General features: G+C 39.7%; 1 protein-coding gene across 3 annotated transcripts in view; it reads right to left on the bottom strand.

Annotated features, from left to right (window-relative positions):
* Large1 (LARGE xylosyl- and glucuronyltransferase 1) overlaps nucleotides 1–22,609 on the bottom strand; it is a 508,586-nt gene that overhangs the window by 44,378 nt on the left and 441,599 nt on the right. For all 3 annotated transcript variants that reach the window (XM_028894770.1, XM_028894772.2, XM_037206162.1), the window contains one exon: nucleotides 20,747–20,872. In XM_028894770.1, coding sequence (XP_028750603.1) covers nucleotides 20,747–20,872 — 126 coding nt within the window. The remainder of the gene's footprint in view (nucleotides 1–20,746; nucleotides 20,873–22,609) is intronic.

The following is a 22,609-nucleotide window of genomic DNA, read 5'->3' as shown; positions in this document are numbered from 1 at the left end:
AATAATATTGATAATGATAATGATTATAATAGTTTGCTGTTCACATGATTCAATACTTGCTGCGTGCCAAACACTTCACTTGTCATAACTCATTTGTTCTTATATACCTGTAAAAGACAACTGACATTCTTATCATGCTCTGTGTGTCAACTTGACAGGATCTAGAATCATATAGGAGACAATTCTCTGAACATGCCAGTGAGAATTAACTGAAGTGGGAAAACCTACCCTGGAATCCAGGATTGAGTAAAATGGAAAAGGGAGCTAAGCACCAGTATTATTATCCATCTCTGCTTCCTGACTGCAGATACAATGTGACCAACTACCTTATACTCCTGCTACCACACCTTCTTTGCCATTGAGACAATGCCTTTCTTAAGTAACTTGTCAGATATTTTGTCACACTAATGAGAAAAGTAACTAACATATAATCCCATTCAGGTATGGAAATTTAGATAATTGTTCTTCCCTATCTGGTCAGAAATCAGGATAGGCAAGATTGGAATTCAAGTAGAGAAACAAGGAATGTCTACTCTTTATTCCCCTTTATCTGCAATTGTGAAATCTTTCTCTTTCTAGAAATGAACATGATATTTACAGAAGATGAGGGGGCTAGAGGTGAAACTTTCCTACCCTTGGGGTAGATCTGGGCTTGCAAGTAACTGAGGACTTCTGGATATACTAGTTGAGCCTTCTGCCCACAGGAAGAAGGTGGCTCACAGAGTAACAGCTATACTCCTTACCAGCCAGTAAGCTTGTTGCCACTGGCTCACACAATTCTCACCCAGTTTTCAACCAATATGCATTCTGGTGTTTTTTCACCTTATTTCTCATGACTTTGTGACTTTTCAAATAAGAATATAAGAATATCCTTCTTTCTCCTGTATTATGTGTCTGTCTGTTGTCTTTCAAGCGTTAGCCTAGATGCACTTCCTCTGTAAGACTTTCTGTAAGTATTCCTGGCAGAGGGTTGCCTCATAGCATGTCTCCCTCTCTATTCCATTCTCCATTCCTTATAGAACACAATGCTCTAGGTACTGTGAAAAGATGAGCCATTTAAGATTTAATATAATTATAGCTGATCCCAGACTTTGATTTCCTGGACACTCTTGCAGCTATGAGTGTCCATAAGACCCACTATCGCTTACTTGGTTATATGTGGAAGCATTTGTTCTCCTAAAGGTTAAGATTAAAGTGGTGATATCTTCCCATTCTACCCACTTTCTGTCAGGCACAGAAATGTAATACCTGGAACTATGACAGTTAATCTGTGACCATGATGGACAGGCCAACACAAGGCTGACCTTTGAACCAATGTCTACAACTGCATGCTCCATAACTTTTAAGGGAAAACTCCAATTCTTCATTTTAAACCACTGCAAATTCAGTTTTCTGATTATTATTCTGAGCCTTCAGAAGCAACACTGGAGACAGATGCTGGTCCTTTCTCAGTGTTCCATATATTTGTTGTTTACTCCATTGGAGAACTTGTTGCATGCTCCTATAATTATTTATTACAAAGTGAACATCTACACTGGAAGGGAATGTAATTTATTCTTCTCAATTGCCACAGACCCTGGGATAGTTAGTATTCAATAGCTGGCCTTTGGTTTGAGAATGGAAATCATGTTGACATTCTCAATAATCTGCACGTGCTGTATGTCTACCGTAAATGAGTTATAAAAGCCCCATCAATATAGGCTTCAGAATGCAGAAAGACAGGCCCCTTTTCATTGTCTGAGGGCCAACTAGCTTGTCATCTTTTTTTTTTTTTTTTTTTCTGTGAAGCAGTTTAAACTCCCTTTGTTATCTACTTGCTGGCATTTGAAAGAGTAGGGCAACATTTTCATAAGTCCTTTCTTCTTGTCATCTTCAGGATTAAGATTCATGGTAGAAGTGTGGGAGTGAATTGGCCTACATACCAGACACAGTACACTCTCATCTGCTGTGTGAACTGCACCAACATGTCAAATATCATTGATACAGCTCATCTGCAACTGGGACTAACTTAAACTCCCTTGCAGATCTGTAGTCTAGGTCAGGAATGCTGTAGTGATGGACATGGTAATGATGAATTTTAGATAACATGGTGGTATGTATGAAGGATTACCTAGAGATTTAGCAAGTGCTTATTTCTAGTGTGTCTGTTTCTAGAGGAGAGTGGCATATGAGTTGGCTGGCTGGGTGGTTAAGACCCACCCTCAGTATGGATCACACCATCCAGTTAGCTCTGGGCCTCCCCTCTCCTGGAGTTGTGATACCATTTTCTTTTATTTCTCTTCAACTTTAGAACTTCAGGCTCTTTGACATTGAGATGCTAGGGCTTTTGCCAGGAAACCTGTGTTCTTGGATCATTGGTCTCTAACTGAGAGTTACACTATCAGCTTATTTGGCACTGAGGGCATCCAACTTGACCTGAGCCATGCCACCAGCATCACAGTTTGACTAGCTTACTTCTTAATTTTTAATTTTCTTTTTAAAGACAGGATCTCATTGCCGCACAGTCTTGCCTTGAACTACCTGTGTAGTCAAAGATGACCTTAAAATGTTGATTCTTTTACCTCTATCTCCTGAGTGCTGGTGTATGTATGTATGTATATGCATGCATTCACACCTTTTGTTTGTTTGTTTTAATGTGGTGCTAGGGACCGAACCCAGAGTTTTTTGGATGCTAGGCAAGCACTCTTTCAACTCAGCTATATCCCCAATCCATTGTTCTATGTTTTATACACTGAAGTCTTCCCTAAAACACTCACTGCTCTCATGGTTTGGGGACATAGTAAGGTAAAACAAGGGTCACTTGAGTATAAATACCAAAAAGTGGATTTGATGTTTGATGACTGGGTTGATTCTAAAGAACCAGTATGCCGGTAGTATACAAAGTGTGAATACGCAGACAAATTAGGCCTTAGTGGGAGACCATGTGGCACAGCATGAGATCACATCATGCTACTTGGTGCTGTATTTCTGAGATTTTTCTATTTGATATTTTTGAACCACGGTGAACTAATTTTATAGCCATATTTATTGTTCTCCATCACGGAGCAAGGGGGAGATGTTTGTTGCATACATGGGCTATACATGCTCTACTATGATGTTCCATACTAGCTAAAATGATTCTGTGAAACAGCCTGGACTTTTGAGTCTTGGAATACAAGACTGGATTATGTCCAACTTTATGTACAAAGTGAGGCCCGATCAAGGTTTGTGAGTTTGCTCCAGTGCTTTAATCTCTCCACCTCATTTTTCTTGCTTTTCAGTCTTAGCAATCACTAGGTATGGTGGTTTAAGAAGAATGGCCCCTATAGGCTCATATATCTGCATATTTTGTCCCCAGCTGATGGAATTGTTTGGGAAAGATTAGGAGGTGTGGGCTTCCTGGAGAAGGTGTGTCACTGGGGGAGGTACTCCCAGTCAGTCTCTTTCTCTCTCTCCCTTTCTTCTACTTGCAGATAAAGATGTGAGTGTTCAGCCTTTCCTGTTGCCAGGCCTTTACTTTATTATCATGGCCTCCAACCCTTTGAAACTATAACACAAATTACATGCTTTCTCTTATAAGTTGCCTTGGTCATGGTGTTTTATTATGATGATATCTGAAAAGTAATTATGACATGGGATATTGTTGTGAAATGAAAACAATGTTCTTGACACCGAGACTTTTCTTGCAGTATATATGCTCTAACAAGGTCCAGTTTGGGATCCTAGCAGTTAAGATACTTTGCTTCCTAGCACATTATTTTCTGTTGTTTTTTATATTTTTCAAGTCCCAGTTTAAAAAACAAAGACTAAAAAAGTACTTCCCAGAAAAAAAAAATACACCATTACCCATGAGAGGAGGACAGAGCAATCCAACTCTCTGTTTCTTTAGTCCCTTTGTCTGAAAAACCTAGATGTTAGGCTGGTGCATGAATCCCAGGCTCTGCCCTATCATTTGCTCTTTCTTCTGTAACTTCTGTTCTTATCCTGTTTGAGTAGTAGAGTTTGGATAGAAGAAAAAAAAAAAACTGACAGTAAGAAAATGGATACCTTTTCTAAGACTCAGGGCTGGCAACATCAGGAATCCTCAGATCCAGATAGATTACCCAGTGCTCATTATGGGCAAAGCTTCCCTTCCTCTCCCCTCCCTCCCTTTCTTCCTGTTACTTTTATTTTTCTTCTAAACTGTGATAAAAGTCTATCTAAACTGGACTTGTTATATGTGAAGAACTGCTGTTGGAGCACAGATGGCAGAGAGGGGACAGGAGCTATACTAATTCTCAGACTACTTCCTTCATATTGTTTCTTTGCAGACTATCAAATGCAAGGTCTGAGAGTGAAAATCAGCCTTTTACTCTACCTGTCTCTGTAGAATTAATTATTGAAACTGTATTCACATTTACAGAATCCCTAGTGTTCCTCTCAGTAGTATGTGCCAATGTGGACAGGGAAGAGGGAGGCCCAGATACCAGTGGAGCTAGGTATGGGACCAGGGTCCAGGGGGATGCTGTCCATTTGGCTGAATGTCAGAAATGCCCGTGGGAGTACACACCATATGATTCACTGCTTGGAGTCTATGAGAGGCAGCTGCTCTCAGCAGGACTCTTTTGCAGTGGCTTCCTCCTGCCCTTCATTTTAGAACTGGATCCTGCCCTTTTCCTGTGCCTCTCATGGTCACACTCAACTTGCCATAGTCATGGTATATGACTCACTGACCAACCAGCCAGTCCTTACCATTCATAAAAACACTGAGATGGGCATATTGCAGGCTTGCTTACCATGAATGGTCAACAGGGTCTTTCTGTACAGTCATCAAAAGAAAAATGATTTCTCTCTGCCATTCAGAACCAATGGCACCATGCTGCTTTGATTTCCACACAGTCCATTATACTACCCACAGTGACAAAAGCCACCATTTGTTTTCTTCTTAGCGGTTGTGTTCCTGAGAACATAAATTCATGGGGAGGAAAGCTCTGCATTGTTTCTTTCACCACTGCGCAACCAGTGGTTAAAAGAGAATAAGATGCAGTAGATACTTGTTGAATAGCATACTGGCTAAAGGCTACCTCAAGTCACTTTGCCATCCATAACAGAGAAAACAAAGGAAGTGAAGAAAGGAAGAAGGAAAGAAGGATAGAAAGAAGTAAAGATGGGAGAGAGAATCTGATTCCCTATGTTGTTTGAACACAAATATGTAACTTGGTCCATGCAGACAGTAATGAATTGTACCTTTAACATAGTGAAGTATAGTGGAGTTTGATATGCCAGGGAAGTGTTTGCCTACTCATACTGTTAAATATTTTTAGTATATTAAATTATATTATTTGATAGTATCAAATTAAGATAATTTTCAAAAGTGAACACCCTAAAAAGGTTCTTATAGTACAATGCAAAGTATAAAATGAATACGTACTAGTCCATGTGAATGTAAATAAATGATGGAAAATATATAAATATAAATGAAGGAAAAAATGATGAAATTTCTTTGTAGAACAATCTTAATGTATATAGATACTACCCTTTCTTCTTCAACCCCAAGTTCTGGTGTAGGGTGGATGTAGTTACTTATTTATAAATAAAGTATGGAAGAGGAAAACAGCAGTTTCTTAGTACTGGTAGAAATGGCTTTCACTGTGTAGATTAGTTAGTGTCCCTAGCCATGCCCATTTTCCTTCTGATGGGATGAGCTGAGGAGGACACTTTACTTCAGTGTCTCCTCCTGAGACAGAAAAGCCTTACATAGCTCTCCACAAAACCACTGGGTCAGTAACAAGAAACCAGGAAAGACTGGGATACTGAGGGCCAGGGAGACCAAGGAGAAAAGGTGCCCGGGGAAAATGGATGGAATATATGCACACATTAGGCCAATACATGAACCTCAGGCTCTTTCTAGCCCAAAGATTTGTTAGTTACTAGCAGTTAGTTACTAGTGTATGAAGACTGGTTCACTAGTTTTGACCAATGTGCCACTGGAAGAAAGATGTCACAGGAGGCAGAACAGAACTAGATGGGAGACAGCAGGACTTTGCACTACTTCTATAGCCTTAGATTCTTCTAGAGAAAAGTTTATATATATAAAATCTATCAAGAAAAAAATGGTGAGGACACCTATGAAGACAAGCTCACATGAATAGTAGTGTAGCTGAGCCCACACTTATGCTCCCAGTATAAGATCATCTTCTACTCTATTACAAAACCTGGAAACAGGTGGCTTACTGCACAAGCATTCACAAAGAAACTGAGTTCTCTGAATGTTTAAAAATGGATTAACTACCACTGCAGAGAAGGAAGAACTTCACATTGCACATGCTTTATGCTTTGAGTAGTACTAAATGTTAGTACCAGGGATTAGCAAGTGATTTCAAACCAGATCACCTGGGACATGGATATAGGGCCCCATAGGTGGGGGTGTTTATTTTTGTTGTTGTTCAAAAACTTGTGGTAGCCAGGCTTGATAAAGTTTCTCTGAACTCCATGAAAAGAGCTTAGAAGTCTCTTTGGAATGATGATGAAATCCAGCAAGAAAACACTTGATTTTCCTGCCTTGGGGAGAAAAGAGCTGACAAATATATGTGAAAAGAGAATATTCTGTTTAATATTATCCTTTCCAAGTCCATCCATTTTCCTGCAAATTTTAACATTGAATTAGGGCTTCTCCTCCCCCATGTCCTCAGCATCTGTTATGAGATTTCTTGATGATACTGCTCTGAGCGAGGCAGTATCTCAAAAGGAGTTCTAATGGATAGATTTGAAAGGTATAATATTAAGTGAAGTGACCCAAACCCCAAAAGACACAAAGTGCACATTCTCTTTCATATATACTTCCCTAGCCTTCAATGTGTACATAGGCATGTATGCACGGTGTGTGTGTGTGTGTGTGTGTGTGTGTGTGTGTGTGTGTGTGTGTGTGTGTAAATGTGGGGAAAACCTAAAAAGTAGAAAGGAGACACAGAAAGAGTAAAAACAGGTGATAGGGTGGGCAAAACAGCACATGGGCTATAAAAAAGAAAATGAGACTAGGGGAGGAGCTTACAAAAGGCAAGAAGGGATTGGGGGAGGCAGAGGTTGGATGAGATTTGGGAGGGGAAGCTGATAAAACATAAGTTTGCTTGAAAATACCATAATGATTTCTAATACTCTGTATGACAATGTAAAGAATTAAAAAAAAATAATGGTGCGTTGGTTAATCTAAAGGAGTCAGAACATAACAACAAAAAGACAGGATAGTGGGAAGGAATGCTATCAGAAGGACTGGGGTTGGTGGCTGTGGAAGGGAGCTAAAAGAGGATGGGTACATTGAGCATGACCAGAATATCTTCTACCCACATATGAAACTATTAAATAAATAACAAGACAAACAAGAAAGAAAAAAAAAGATGGAGCTGGTGAGATGGTTCAGCAGTTAAGAGCAGTGGTTGCTAGTGCAGAGGAACTGGGTTTAATTTCCAGCATCCACGTGGTGGCTCACAAGTGTCTATAACTCCAATTCCAGGCTATCTGATGCCCTTTTCTGGGCTCTGTGAACACTGGGCACACACATATAGATAGAAATGAAGGTAAAAAACACACACCACACATACACACACAACCCCCCCCCACGAATTAAATCTGAGAAATACATAATGAGCACAGCAACAACATACTTTTTTCACATTTAAATCTTTGCATTTTAAGGGAGGCCCTCCAATGATAATCACTAAAAACAAGTGTTTTGTATAACATGCTTCAAAGTTTGATCACCATACTAGCAAGTGCAGAAACAACACTTGAAAAGTAATGAAGCATTTCAGTGATTGTGCTGTACCAAAAATACTAATGTTTTTACACATGAAAGGATTTTATTTTACTATATTAACTTATAATGACCCAAGTACATAATAAAGTAAAACTTATCTGCTTTCCTTTTTCCCTTTTCTATGAAATTCTTCACTGTTTTGTCATTAGATTTCATGATATTTTTTAATTGATTAACTAGCATGGTGTATTCTGCATGCCTTTCATTCCAGTACTTGAGAGGCAAAACTCAGTGTGTTGGGTCCAGGCTGGTCTACATACAGAGTTCCAGGTCAGGCAGGAAGGATTATATAGTAGTGACCTTGTCTCAGAAACCAAACCAAAACAAAAAGCTTGTTAAATGATCACTCATCCTGGAACCCAGTCAGAAAAACCTTGCACAACTCTCATCCTTCTGCTTTTTTATACCAGGGATAGATGATTTAACTGCTTGAATACAATGGAACTTCCTGTGGGAGTGGCTATGCCAGCTGGAGCCTGGGAACTCAGGAACCCAGGAACATGGTGGAATTTCCACCCTCAGCACAGAGCTGAAAGTGCCTCATTTAACATGCAGAGTGCCTAGCCAGAGTATTTTCTTTGTTTTATAATATATTAATGTATAGTATGGGAACAGGTCATATCAAAGATATTTGGGTATTGCAACTCACAGCTAAAGTCGCAACTCTCAGCATAGTGGAGAGGACCTCACACAGTCTGAAGAACTCTTGCTTGCCTATGGCCCTACTTTCCACTCACCTACTTTGTCATTTCCTGGACACTGTCACTTTCTAATCATCTGTGCTCATTCATGCCACCCCTTGCCTGGATTCTGGAAAGTATTGACCTTAAATTGTGAAGTTACCTGCTGTGACTTAGCTCACTTTAGTTTGACTGTATTTTGGGGAGCAGGACTAAAACCTTAAACTTGTCTATATTCTCAGATTAATTGGGAACCTTCAGTCATTTGCACACAGTTTACCAGTTGGGGTACCTGAGAGTTTGTCACAATCCAACATAGGATTATGCAACTGAATTTGGGAGTTGAAGAACATAGTTTACACTAGGTTTCTGAATGCACAATGATCAAAAAAATTAAGCCAAAGCCTTATACTTATGTACAGGGGTGGTGGTGGGGAGCAGAAAGCATTGGTCTTAGCAGTGGTCTTCCATGTTGCACTGCATGAGTTCATTGCATCTTGGTTCTAAGTATCTATGAGTCCCACTTTGCCCTGTCATGCCACCACAGTATGTAATATTAATGAACATTGCCTAACCCAGCTTGACTCAGATTCAAGATTACTATATGCTATGAACCCCTGGTGCTGCTTTTACTGTACACACAAAGATGCCTGTTCTCATAGAAACAGTAGTTTAATTCATGCAAACAAAGATTAAAGAAAACAGATTTAAAGAAAATATTTTCCTATCATCTTTCCTCAGCATATAAGTATCAAATTCGTATAGGTTTGGATTGCAAAATGCTACACACACACATAGACACACATACACACATGCATCTGAGAGGGAGTGGAGGGGACATGATAAGAGTTGAAGGGGGAGGAAGAGGGTAAGTGATATAAATACAGTATGCATATATAAAATTCTTAAAAAATTAAAAATATAGAAAAATTGGTGTTTGAGTTGCTGAATGATGTATCATAAACAAGTCTGAATTTTGATTTGGGATCAGAACAGAATGTCCACTAGTGACTGAAGGGATTTACATATATTTCTGCCTTTGGATACTGCGTATTTATGTAGCGTGATGTTCTCTGCACTGAGCATCAGAAAACAAAAATATCCATTAGTTATGAAAAACATCAAAATGCCCTGTATCCTGCACTATCAAATTATTCCGCCACAATTTAATTCTGTATGTAAAAATGAATAAGCACACCCAGTTCATTAATATGCAAATTTGTTTTTTATGTTTAAACCTGATAAAGTTATAAATGTCAAAGAAGCATTTGAAAGTGAGTTTTCCAGTGATCTATTATTAGCAGATGTTTGATTTGCATGCCTACTTTTGAGGCCCTGGTTGAGGGCAGTTTGGAGCTCCAAATGCTTCCTTGGATATGCCACTGCTAGTCCCTAGTTACAGCTAGAAACTCAAACAGGGGTTTCTGGCCTTGGCTACTCTTCTCTCTTCTCTGATCAACTGTAAACCAAAAGCCACTTGAGTTACACTAATTTCCAAAAGGGAGATCTTTGTAGACTACTTTTTGCCCAAACTGCTTGTTTTCTGAAGCCCCCTAAGGTAGAGAACCAAACCTTCCTTAGTGTAGACCCTTGGAACTAGTGTTTCAATGTCCAATCACCAAATATTGTACTTCCCTATTTTAACCCCGTTCTTTTTCATGAAGCCTAGATTTACGTGAGGCGTGTGTCTAACACTGGCTTCTACAGCACCTGTCCCACAATGCAGTGTCCAATCACAGAGTTCTCTCTGTGCTGAGACAGAGCACAACTGGCAAATGGCAAGAATAAACAACATCAATGAGGTTCCTCACTATAGGGCTTTATAAGACAACAGGTCACACAGAGTTCCTAGAACTCTGTCTTCCCTGTCCAACCCCAGCACCCCTCCATTTTAAAGGAATCTCATCAACAGCTCTTAACACTGTTTACATATACCCTCTTAAAATGCTGGAGTAGGGTACATTTCTCAGGTGCATCACTGTATCTCCAGGAATGTCGCTGACATTTCTAGGAATAACTGCTTCTGATTTCTATCAGCTGTGTGTACCAAAGCCAAGGCAGAGAGTTTATGTCAACAAATTCCAAGGAGTTAGGCTCCAGAAATTACCAAAAATTGAGTAACAGATGGGAGTTGAACACGAAAGAACATTTACTTAGATCATCAAAGTCCTGTCTTCATGTGCCATTTCAGCATGGTGTTAGAGCATATGGCATCAAATTCGGACATTTGTTTTAGCTATGCCACCAACCCATTCTTTTACCCTTGAGTAAGTCACTTCCTGTCACTGGGTCCTTCTTTCTCTATATGTAAAATGAGAGTTGTGACAAATGAATGGGAAGAAATGTGTTGACATATTTTTCCCATCAGCTGACTGAAAATTACTTCAACATTGATTTTTATAAGTAATTCTAAATAGTAAGACTATCAGGTTTTCTATATGGCTCCAAGTTCTGTTGTAACTACATTGTGTGCTATCTTTCTGAATTTTACAAAACTTTGGCAAAATAATGATTGCTATTTGCCTAGACGAGGAGACATAGGGTAAGGAATTTGATGACAGATCGGTGTGACGGTGTAGCAGAAATATCTGAGTCTGATCCCTGGAACCACATAAGAAAAGCTGAACATAATGATGTGTTTATACTCTCCAAAATGAGGAAGGTGAGGCAGGTGGGGCCTTTTGGTTGGTATAATGAGCAAGCCTCAAGTCAATGAGAGACCTTGTCTTTTAAAAAAAAGGAAAAAGGTAGATGGCATCAGGGGAATGACATCAGAGATTGGCAGGTGGTCTCTGCATGCATGTGCACATATGTGTAAGCACCCATGAGGGCATATGTGAACGGACACACACACATACATCAATGATGACCACACAACTTGGCCAGCTATGAGTGATATGCCAGAATACCTACAAGGTATTCTCGGTGTGGGAGAGAGTTCAAGGCTCCAGTCACAGAAAAACAGCAACCAAAGCAGGCTACTTGAAGTGGGGATGACATAAGTGTCCTAACTTCAGCCATGTAACACCTAGATCATAAAATACCTGAAGCCCCACACTAAAGTCATGTTAATCAGGAGCTGGCCAGAAATGAAAGAGGTCAGGCCAGAAGGTGGTAAATCCAGACTTGAGATATTCTCCCCTGAACCAGTTGGGTTTTCTCCCTCAATCCATACTACTTCTACTGAGTCAATCTTACCATTCATCATACTTATCACCTTTTCTCTGGATTCTCCTGCCTCATTTTTCACTGCTGTCTGCCTGGCAGTGGCATGTCCAATATGCTAATATACATAGGTGCCTCATTTTCTTCAAAAGATGTGGAAGCTGGCATCTCTCTAAATGTTTAAATGTTTTCAAACTTGAGTTATAGGCTACTTTCTTATATAGATGCTATACATTTCCTTCAGGAAAATATTACATTCTCTCATGTAGATGTCATGATTCCTTTCGGTGTTTCTTTTCTGAATTCATGTTTTCCTTTCTGATGCACTCAGTTCACAATTTATGAATAGATCAGGATCTATAGTTCACACTCTGGGTCTGTTGCTTAAAATTAAAATGTTCTCTTTGCAAGACTGTGTTGAGTGAAGTGTCTCTTTGTGAGTTAGTCCTTGAAATTAATTTATTCCAAAGAGGGTTCACAGTTAGCAGTCTAATAGAATCATCCTGGAAGAAGATCATCATCTCCTGTTAATTTTTTAATATAATTTATTTTATGTGCATGGCTGTTTTGCCTGTATGAGTGGCTGCATACTCTGTGTGCAGTACCCACAGAGGCCAGAAGAGGGCATAGAGGAGGGCATCTGATTCCACAGAAACTGGAATTAATAGAGCTGCCATGTGGGTACTGGGAATTGAACTCAGGTCCTCTGGAATACTACTGAATGGGTTTACAGTTCCATCATTTCTTAATTAATGGGAAGTTCTTCTTATCATTTTTTAAAGCTGGCTTAGATCTTACCACCATGTACCAGAACTTCTAATTCTCCTTTTTCTACCTTTCATGTGCTAGAATTATAGGTGTACCACCATGCTTAGTCTCTGTGATGCTGGATTGAATCTACAGCTTTGGACTCTACCAACCCAATGTATTTGTTTTGGAAAATATGTTCAGATAAAAACTCAGCCCTTTCCATTAAAGGAAGGAACTCTGGTTCTGAGGACAGAAAGAGGAGAGCTTAAATATCAGCTTTGTCATATTTAGCTGGCTGGATAGGTATAACAAATGTCTTACTCTGTAGGATCCTTAATTTCAAGACTAAGAGTCTTCTCACTGGCTATAAGTGAGGTCATTACTAGAATCCATTCCTATCTAATCTAACTGGAAATCTTTGTTCATCTTTTGAGGATGAAGCTTTGTCTGCTGGCTTGCTTTGAAAAGCACTTCCTCTTGATCTCAAGGTCAGCACATGCTGCATAGGAGGTCCTGTTGCTATTGCATGCACTGCAGCTTGCCCACCCAGTATCAACTTCACTAATCTTCATTTGTGTTTGGAATTCCACTCTTTCTTATATGACATTTGTTTAGCTTCAGAGGCACAAACAGTGCAGGGAAAGTAGTATGTATAGGACATGAAAGAAAGAGAGAAAGGACAGTTTGGTGCTAAGTAGGGGAGGACAGAGGCTGAGGAAAGAATAGGGTTGAGAATCACATTTATGAGTGGATGAGCCCCTTCTATTATTCTTTGAAAAATGATTTATTATTTATCATTACCCTGTATATGGATATGTGCATTTATAGTGTGTGTGTGTGTGTGTGTGTGTGTGTGTGTGTGTGTGTGTGTGTGTGCTCATCCCACAGCACACATGAAGATGTCAGAGGACAACCAACGGGAGTCAGTTCTCTCTTCCCACCAGGTGGGGTTTGTGGATGGAATGCAGGTCTTTGGTCTTGCACAGCAAATGCTTCTACTTACTGGGCCATCTCTGGCCAGCACCTTATTCTGTAATTGTCCCAGATGACCTGAGAACCAAGAAAAAGTTCAGCAAACTCTCTCCAGCTCCTTTGCTGGACTCCTGAGTTTGTGTTCCTGGTAAAGAAACATGAGGAGGTAAAAAAGGTGCTCTTTTGGGCTCCCCCTTTCTCTTATAAGTTAAGTCAGGGAAGGCTGAGTCATCAAGCTTCAGAGATAAGAATGAGGGCTTTGAAACACAATGATGGAGGAGGTAAAGTCAAGTGTACTGTTCTGAACACTCAAGTGGGGGTGGCTGAAAACAGGCCAAAAATAATGGATTCTATTTTACAGAGAGTGTAACTGAACCTGGGAATGGCAAGTGATTTATTCAAGTAAGTGAGCTGGTAAGAACTAAAACTAAAAAACTAAAAAACAAGGTGGATGGCACCAGAGGTTGTTGTCTTCTGGTTTCCATATGCACAAGGTTTTTACTAGTTACCAACTTTGTGAGAGTTTAGAACATGAATGAGTATTTAGATTTCATTAAATAACTTTCTCATATCCATTTGGGAGTACACAGTGTTTCTCACTGACTTCACTAATAAGCTGATGACAGTTGTGAATTTTTGATGTTAAATCACCTTGTCCTTACTGTAATAACCCCAACTTGGCCATGACATATTATCTACTTTATACATGACCAGACTTGGTTTGCTAATAATTTGCTTAAGATTTTTATGTCTATGTTTACAAAGGAAATTAGCTTGTAATTTTCATGTCATAGAACTCTATTTTGGGAATCAAGGATAACCTGAACTCACAGAATGAGATAAAAAGTGTTCTTCTTTTCCTTATTGTTGGAAAAGTTTATTTAAAATTGGAAATATTCTCCTGCCTCTGCCTCCTGAGTACTGGGATTAAAGGCATGTGCCACCACTGTCTGGCCTAATGTTTAAGTTTTTAATAGGAAGATATGAAGCTGATTCTGGCTAGGGTTGTAGTTCAGGGAAGGATTCATTCATTCTCCTGCTTAGAATGTGTGAAGACATACAGAAAACCCATGATGCTGGTTACATTGTATCTTTTCTTTTTGAAAATTTTTCATTTATTTTTGATAATGTGTGTGTGTATGTGTGTGTGTGTGTGTGTGTGTGTGTGTGTGTGTGTGTGTAGGGGGTGCCCATGAATGCCAGAGGCATAGAATCTCCTGGAGCTGGAGTTGCAAGAAGTTGTGAACTACGTGACATTAGCCACCAGATGGGGGTTCTTGTTGGAGCCCATTTTTAGGTTTCCTAGTGGCTTTACCCAGCAGGTCTGCACGGAAAGGATGACTAGACTACAGGCCTGAGTGCAGGTGTCTGAGATGGTCTGCACTTACCTGTGCTCAGGGGAGGTCTTTTGCTCCACCCCTTGGCATTGTTCTAAATAGACCTTTGAAATAAAATTCTGGGCTGGTGGATAAGGATTCACAACAACCGAGTCTATCCTGCGTTTCTCTTCCCTCTTTATTTCTAACTAAGTCTCTTATCCCTTGTTCCTCAAGTCAATGAGGTAAATAAATGTGGGGGTTGGTCTGCCACAGATGGCGCCACTGAACAGAGACAAAGAAAGGGACAAAACAGAAAAAAAAATAACCCTGGAACTTGACAAAAGGATTGAGGGGGCGTTGTGAGTGTAGGCATGCCGATAGGGAATTGAAAAATGAAGGCAACAGTATTTTATTCTCGGGTGTATAGAGTAGGCAGTGAAATACCGCAATGCTGCAGTGTTAGATTTCTCTCTCTATAGGTTCTCTCTCTCTCTCTCTCTCCTCCTCTCTCTCTCTCTCTCTCTCTCTCTCTCTCTCTCTCTCTCTCTCTCTCTCTCTCTCTCTTTCATCCACAATGAGATCTGGTGCCCTCTTCTGGCCTGCAGGCTGAACACTCACTGTATACATAATAAATAAATAAATCTTTTAAAAAAAGAAAATAAAAATATTGGGTTAGGAATACAGAAAGGAAAAGCTTAGGGTAAAGTAGGATAAGACAGGCCTAACTATGGGGCTATGAATGCAAAATCTTGGGGAAGAATCAGAGGAAATATCTATCAAAGAAAAGCTTAACAGGCAGAGGAAAGACTCCCAGGGAAGCTTTTGGCCTATGGGCAAATCTAAATCTAAGCCCAGAGAAGCAGGGGGGAATTGTCCCCGAGGCAGACAAAACCCTCTGCTGTCAGCAGTGTCTGAGAAAACTTTCACTCTGCTGAGGCTACCACTGTGTGGAAACACTGTACCCTCAAAATTAGTTCCCTCTTGGCCAAAGTTTAGGAAGCAGAAGTTTTGGGAAAACTTGTTGGTCTTTCTCTCTCTTGGAAAAAACTTAATTTCTCTCTAAAAACTAAAAAGCCTTTCAGAACTTTTTTTTCTTGGTTTTGCTTTCTGTAAGGGCAAAAATTAGTTTCACCTTGATGGAAGAGTTCCCTGAGGCAAGGCCTGATGAGAGTGCAGGCAGATCCCTCCCTGAAGGGAGGGGCTGCAGACAAAGCAGTAAAGCTGAGTATCTTGACTGTTGCTGTGCTGCAGCATCAGGGGCCCTGAAAAGCTGAGGCAGGACAGGCCAGAGAACTGTCCTGGAGGAAAATTCTAAAAAGATGTTTCTAAAAAAAACTTTTGTTTCAAGTACTTTCATTTTCCTCACTGACCCGGTACCAATGAAGAACAAGCGTAGAGGGAATTTTGCCTCAGGCAATAACCCGCAGCCTGAATTTTCGGACAAAGGAACACAAAGCTTGGGAACAGGGTCTGATGAAAGATCTAACTGGAGAGAGATACCTGTTAAGTGGGGTGGGGCACAGGCATCCTAATGCAAACTTAGGAAAGAGAAATCTCCCTTTGCAAAAGCAAAACCCTGTAAAGGGAACTGGAAGGTTGCTAGCACACCCGAAAGGCATTCTGGGAAATGTAGTATAAATGCAGAGTTAAAACAGTTCCTTATATTGTCTAATAGCTGCACAAGGAGTTTTGCTAAGAGTTTTACAGCAGTTCAATACAGTAATTTCACCCTCAGCCTGAAGGGAAGCTTTTTGGTAGAGCAAAAGTGTAACAGAAATGCTTGTCTGAATTAAAGCACTTAGGGGAGCTGTTATGAATTTGGGTAAAGGAACAGCCTCTAGTTAGAAACCATTTGCTGCTGAGTGTATCTCTGCCAGTTCTGGAATGGCCGAGAAAGCTCCGGAGGGGAAAGTAACTTTGGAGTGTGGCTTTGTCCTGAGAATGTTACAGCTCTCTAGCAACAAGTGTTATAACCCCATAGTGACAGTACTTACTAAAATCCCAGGGTTGAGAGAGCCATTGCCAAATTAGACTCTTGTTTCAAATTCTCAAGAAATTTTAGAGTAATATCAAAGCTGACTATAAACTCTGAACTTTACTATAAAGTCTGAACATTAGAAATGATTTGTGTACTTCTGGTCTTGTTAATAATTTAGCTAAAAATCTTTTCTAGGAGTTAAGAAATACCTTATACGTGTTTGCTTTAGTGTTAAGTTAGTTCTGCTATATGTAAAGTGATAATAGTTAAGAGGTTTCTTATAGATTTTAAGGTTTATAAAGTAGACCTATAGAATGTAAGTAAGACTTAGGTAAGGTTTATAGAATATAAGTTTATTATGTAGGCTTGAATAAGACTTGGGTAGGGTTTATATAGCTGTCCTATAGAATGTAGGTCAGAGATTTAGTCAGAAAAATGTAGGTTTAGAATATATAGGCTTTAGGTCTAAGGATATGATGAAGGTTTAATAAAAAAGTCATTTAGAGTAGAATAGGAACCTGGGATGCAGAAAGTAGTGTCCCTAGCAGACTTGGCAGTTCCAAAAGCCACCAATAACAACAAGAAGCAGCTCTAGAGACTGCCAACTTCAGAAAGTAGCAGCCAGGTGTCCACTGCTGAGACCCATGGAACATCATAGCTTCCCAAGCAGCAGACACCAAGACCCGGAGAAAGCAGACCAGCACTAGTGGCGAAGGTCTGCACACTTTCAGCTGTAAAGAAGCCATGGTTAGAAGTGGACACACTAAGCCATGAGAAAGGCAAACGGTAGGTAGCAGCTTGGAAAGCCCAGCAGTGATGACATATCATGGGAAAAGTGAACAGTGAGCAGAGCAGCAGTGAACAGTAGAGACGGCAGAGACCAGCCTGGACTTCTCCAGGACTGGAGAAGCAGTGTCAGTGCTGGATGAGCAGCTAAGACACATCCAGACTGGGGATCTGTGGCAGGGACCTGGTTTGTTGAGCACTTGGACCATCAGTGAAACAGGTAATAGGGACCCTCCCAAAGCAGGAGTTTCTGTGGGAAGGCCACAGTTTAATTCATGGCAGCTGAAGGAGCCTTGAGCCCGTGTGGCTGTGAGGTGAGGTTCTTTAGCCTAGTTGGGGAGTAGCCAGGCTATAGAAGGCTATAGACTGCAAAATGCAGTGGTAGCTGAGAGCGAAAGTTTCAGAGAGACTTGCTTGAACTAAAAAGTTTTGGTTATGGGACTTTCTTGTATCTGGAGCTGTTTGTTTCAGAGTCATTATGACTCTGACAGTGATACACAGACTTGTGGGCAGCTGAAAAGCTAGGCCCTGATTTTGAGTACTCAGAGGAAATTTTAGGAATGGTACTAGAACTCTTTTTAAACTTTTGAACTTAAGAAATGAAATGGACAGCAATAATTTCATTACAATGGGACACACACACCACATGTATCCACATACTATGCCCACACTTGCCATACCTACCCACTCTCATATGAAGATTTAATGGATAGAAGATAATCCAGATATATGACTTCTGAAATCAGTTTTAGTAAATTATAGATTCTAGGAATTTTTCTTTTCATATAAGCTTTCAAATGTATTAAAATAAGGTTGATTGCATTTGGATACTATCTATAATTCTGTAGTATTTACAAGTTGAAAGTTCTGTGAGATAGAGATTGGTAACTTTTCTTTGTTGTATATCTAGAACTCAGGAAAATCATTGGCTCAAAAAAATGAACCAATGAATCTGAATTTATGCCAGCTATCCAATGCCTCGTGGGTTTTCTTTTCTGTGTCTGACAAGTACTGGAAGACTGTTGTTGATTTTATTGGTCCTTTCCAAACAAGGAATTTCTGACTTTATTAAACAATTTGTTAACCAGTTTCTGCTCTTATGTTCTTTATGTCTTGCATTTTATTTCCTTTTAATTTATCCTCATGTTCACTGTATATCATCACAGGCTGTAAGCTTGGTATATTAATTTTCAGACTTTCTTGGTTTCTCCCATATGCTTAGTTATTCCCCTACTTTTGGACACAGATTGTTTTCAATTTCATTTAGTTCCTAAGTAGTTCTCAGTTTCAATTACAATTACCATTTAGAACCATAAGGAATGTAGGAGAGAGTTCTCAATTTTAATCAATTAGATGCCTTTCATCTTATTTTTAAAGGATTCTAATTGAAGTATTTTGTTGCATTATGATAAAATATCATTTTCTTAAAATATACTAAATGTTGTTTTATGGTTTAGTACATGGTTACATCATGGTAAGTGTTGAGTGTCAAGCTGATAAGGACATATATTCTGTCTACACAAGCCTCTTTATTTACCCAATAAATCAAGTATGTCAACTGTCATTTGAATCTTCAGTATTTTTATTATTTTTTAACTGTTTTCATGCTTGAAAATGGGACATTAAAGCATTCCACTAAGATAGTAGGCTTGTCCTTTTATTTCTCTAAAGTTTTAATGAGTTTGGTGTGCACACATACAAATAAAAATTAAAATACATATGCAATTGTAAATCTACTTACATTCTTTACACTTACACATTTAAAAACACATATGCTGCTCCACAAGATACATACAGATTTGGGATGCTTGTACCTTCCTGTCAAGTTTGATATTTTTAGTTGGGCCCATCTCTCTTTCTCTAATGCTTTATCTAGTATCAGTACAGTTAGTATAGCTTCTTTTGGGTACTTTTTTGATAATATTTTTGCTTATTGTTATTGTCAACCCTTTAGCTTTACATTAGATAGGCCTATCTCTTGTAAAGAGCAGATGCTGCATATAATTTTCTCTTGAATCTGGCAAACTATTTCATTACCAATTCCTCATTTAGATTTAACATTACAGGCAAATAGATATTATTGAGCCTGTATGTTATTATATTATATTATATTAATATTATATGTTAGATATTATTATATATACCCTTAATGAATTCAAATCACTTGGTTATTTGTGTGTGTGTATATACAAGTATGTATGTGAAAAAAAAAACGTAGGCATGGTGATATGTGCCTGTAATCCCAGTACTAGGAGGTGGAGACAGGAAGATTCTGGCTAGCCATCCAGCCAGTTAGTGAGTTACAGGTTCAGTATGTGCCAGACCTCAAAAAATAAGGTAGAAAATGTTGGAGGAAAGCAAGTTTTGAGATACTTTTTTCTTTTGGCCATGTTTGACAGTGAGTCATTAGCAACAAGAAGTCAGGGCTTCCATCTGTACACTAGGGCTTCCCCTTCCACCTCTGCCTTGCTCTGAGAACATATCAGTTTAACTTGATGACATCATACTGGGAACCCTGGAGGACATCTGAGGTATCCTAGGCATCACCCTTCTGAACTGAAGCTAATCACAGTACTTGGTTAAGTCAGGGAAAATGAGTGAACCCCCATCCAATGTATAGACTCATAGGCTAAATACATAGTTACTAAGTATAACCACAATTAGAATATTTTGTTTTGTGACATTATGTACACCACTAGCCAATATATCCTGCCCTGTTGTCTTAAAGTGAAGCCTGCTTTAGTAGTTGGTACTAAGAAAGTCACAATGAAAGCTTTTATGCCCCTGTCCCATTTTCTGGAGGAGAATGAGACATTTGTGCTTGCTTTCTTTACCCTGACACTCCTACACCTGTTATGGCTCCTGCAGTATTTATTTATACCAGTTTCCTTTCACATTTCTCTGCCCTTTATTACAAATGTGCCCTGGAAGCAGGAAGTGATTTACATCCTATCTATAGCACCTGGCACATAGTGGACCTCTCTGCAAATGTTTTTGCTTGAGTTAAATAAATGGATTTTGGGATTTGGAATGAACCAAAACAGCTGGCAGCATATGGAAAGTGGAAAAATCATACAAGCTGGTTCTTTACTCTGGGGGCTTCTATGCTTTCCAGGAATCCCAAATAGGAGTGTGAAAGAAAAGAGCCAACAGACAGGAAAATCATGTTCATTCTGTTCTCCTGGGACCTTACATTTTCTACCACATGCCCACAGGCTTACAGAAAACTGTTTCCTGCCAATCCCTACACCCAGCTTCCCTATGTTCATGATAGGACTATGTTGAAGGTATGAAGCACATCCCACCATGGCACTTCTTGACCCACCTTTAAATCAGACACATCTCTGTAGCACTGCTCAGAGCGAGTGTGGTCTGATAGCTGTACATTCCAGAAGCAGGGGAGCTGATACACCAGGAAAGGGTTTTGTTTGATGACAGCATTGAAAATATCCTGTGGAATAAAAGCCAAGGACACAGTCAAGTGAGTGGCAGGTTTAGCTTACAGGAGGACATCTCTCAAACATCCTGCTCTGGGCATAGTACTGCTCTCATTGTGAAGAGTTTTCCTGACTGCTTTCTACAGGAACCAAGGGGTAATGTCTGGACAGACACAAGGGAATGTCATAGACCAACATGATTGACTCAGTGCTTATGAGTCCAGCTGGCTATCATCCAGCAAGGTCACACAGGGCAGATAGGGAAAGACTTTCCCATGCTGGCTATCATAAAATAAATCAATTCCCTTTTCCGCCCCTTGTCCCATCCTAAGTGGGAGCCCTGTGCTATCCTGAGCCTTCTAGAGAGGAAATAATGTAATTACATGTGGCTCAACTTATCCAGAGGGTTGAGACAAACTACAGATCCTCATTTCTAGTACCTCTTTCTTAGGGCTTTAGGTTGTCCTGGTGATGAATGCTCCTTGGATTTCTGCAGGCCATAGCACCCAGAGTGCAACTCCCTATTTTAAACTCCTACTCCAACTTGTCTAGGAAGGATTTTTTTTTAAACCATGTTTGAGCTCCCTCCAAACCTAATATGTAGCCCCACTTATTAGCCAGCTACTTGACAGGTGGTGCTGGGAGGTGAATTATGGGCCTTTATGACATAAGATGGCTGAACAAACTATCCTCACTGGACACAGATATACAATTGTTAGCTTTGGGGGGATACACTCAGGTCACTGTTACATGACTTGAAATATGAGGACAGCAGACAACTTTCCTCTCAGGTCTTACACAGCACCTGCATTGTTTTATTTTAGTTTTTCACTCACTCATTATGCTGTATCTCATTGCTTAGGAAGGGAGATCAGTTTTTGGCTCCTTGGGAAATACTGAATAATAATGGTTAAATATTATATAATGGTTAAAAAAATATAAAAATATATATAAATAATGGTTAAATAATAATAATGGTTAAAAAAGAGAGAGAAAGAAAAACAGTTATATAACCTTGCAGATTTTCCTTGTTGAAATTTGACAAAGGAATCACTAGGCATGAACTCAGGATGGAAAGGAAAGGAAGAAATGAAGAAAACCCAGAGAGAGTATCTTCACACCTCAAGATGGACAGCAACATCACAAGAAGGTAAAATCTAAGTGAGTGATCCTGAATTGAAGTCAAACAGACCCCATGCCTTTCCCAGTCAAAATGATACACGTGTTTTTAACAAATATTAATCATTTTTTTGGAGCTGGAGGTCCTTCTCAGACTATCTGCTTAAGGTCTGTTTTTCCCACTTAAATGCAATTGCCTTGAGTTGAGTGCTACTAGGATTAGGATCACAGTAATGGTTTTAGGTTACACATTACATGCTGCTTTTCAGATGTATGTGAAATATTTCGGAAATAACCATGGCATTTTGGGACCATAGGGAGCAGGTACATTCCACAATGATGGTAAAGATGGTACTCATGCCTTTTCACAGAGCAGACTGTCATCCACTTGTGAGTCTGATTCCATAAAGAATGAACTTTGTGAGGTGAAGAACCTGGGTCCTACCACTGGAGACATGGCTCAGTGGTTAAGAGCACTGGCTATTGTTCCAGAGAAGCCAGGTTTGATTCCCAGCAACCTATGGAGGTTCACAAGCACTGTAAACTTCAGTTAGAGGATCTGACACCCTCTTCTGGCCTGCATGGGTGCCAGACACACATGAGGTCCAGAGACATACATGCAGGAACAATAT

This window comes from Peromyscus leucopus, chromosome 5 (assembly GCF_004664715.2).
Source record: "Peromyscus leucopus breed LL Stock chromosome 5, UCI_PerLeu_2.1, whole genome shotgun sequence".
Lineage (NCBI taxonomy): Eukaryota > Metazoa > Chordata > Mammalia > Rodentia > Cricetidae > Peromyscus > Peromyscus leucopus.
Note: the sequence above shows the minus strand (reverse complement) of the source record. Positions and strands in the feature narration are given on the sequence as shown.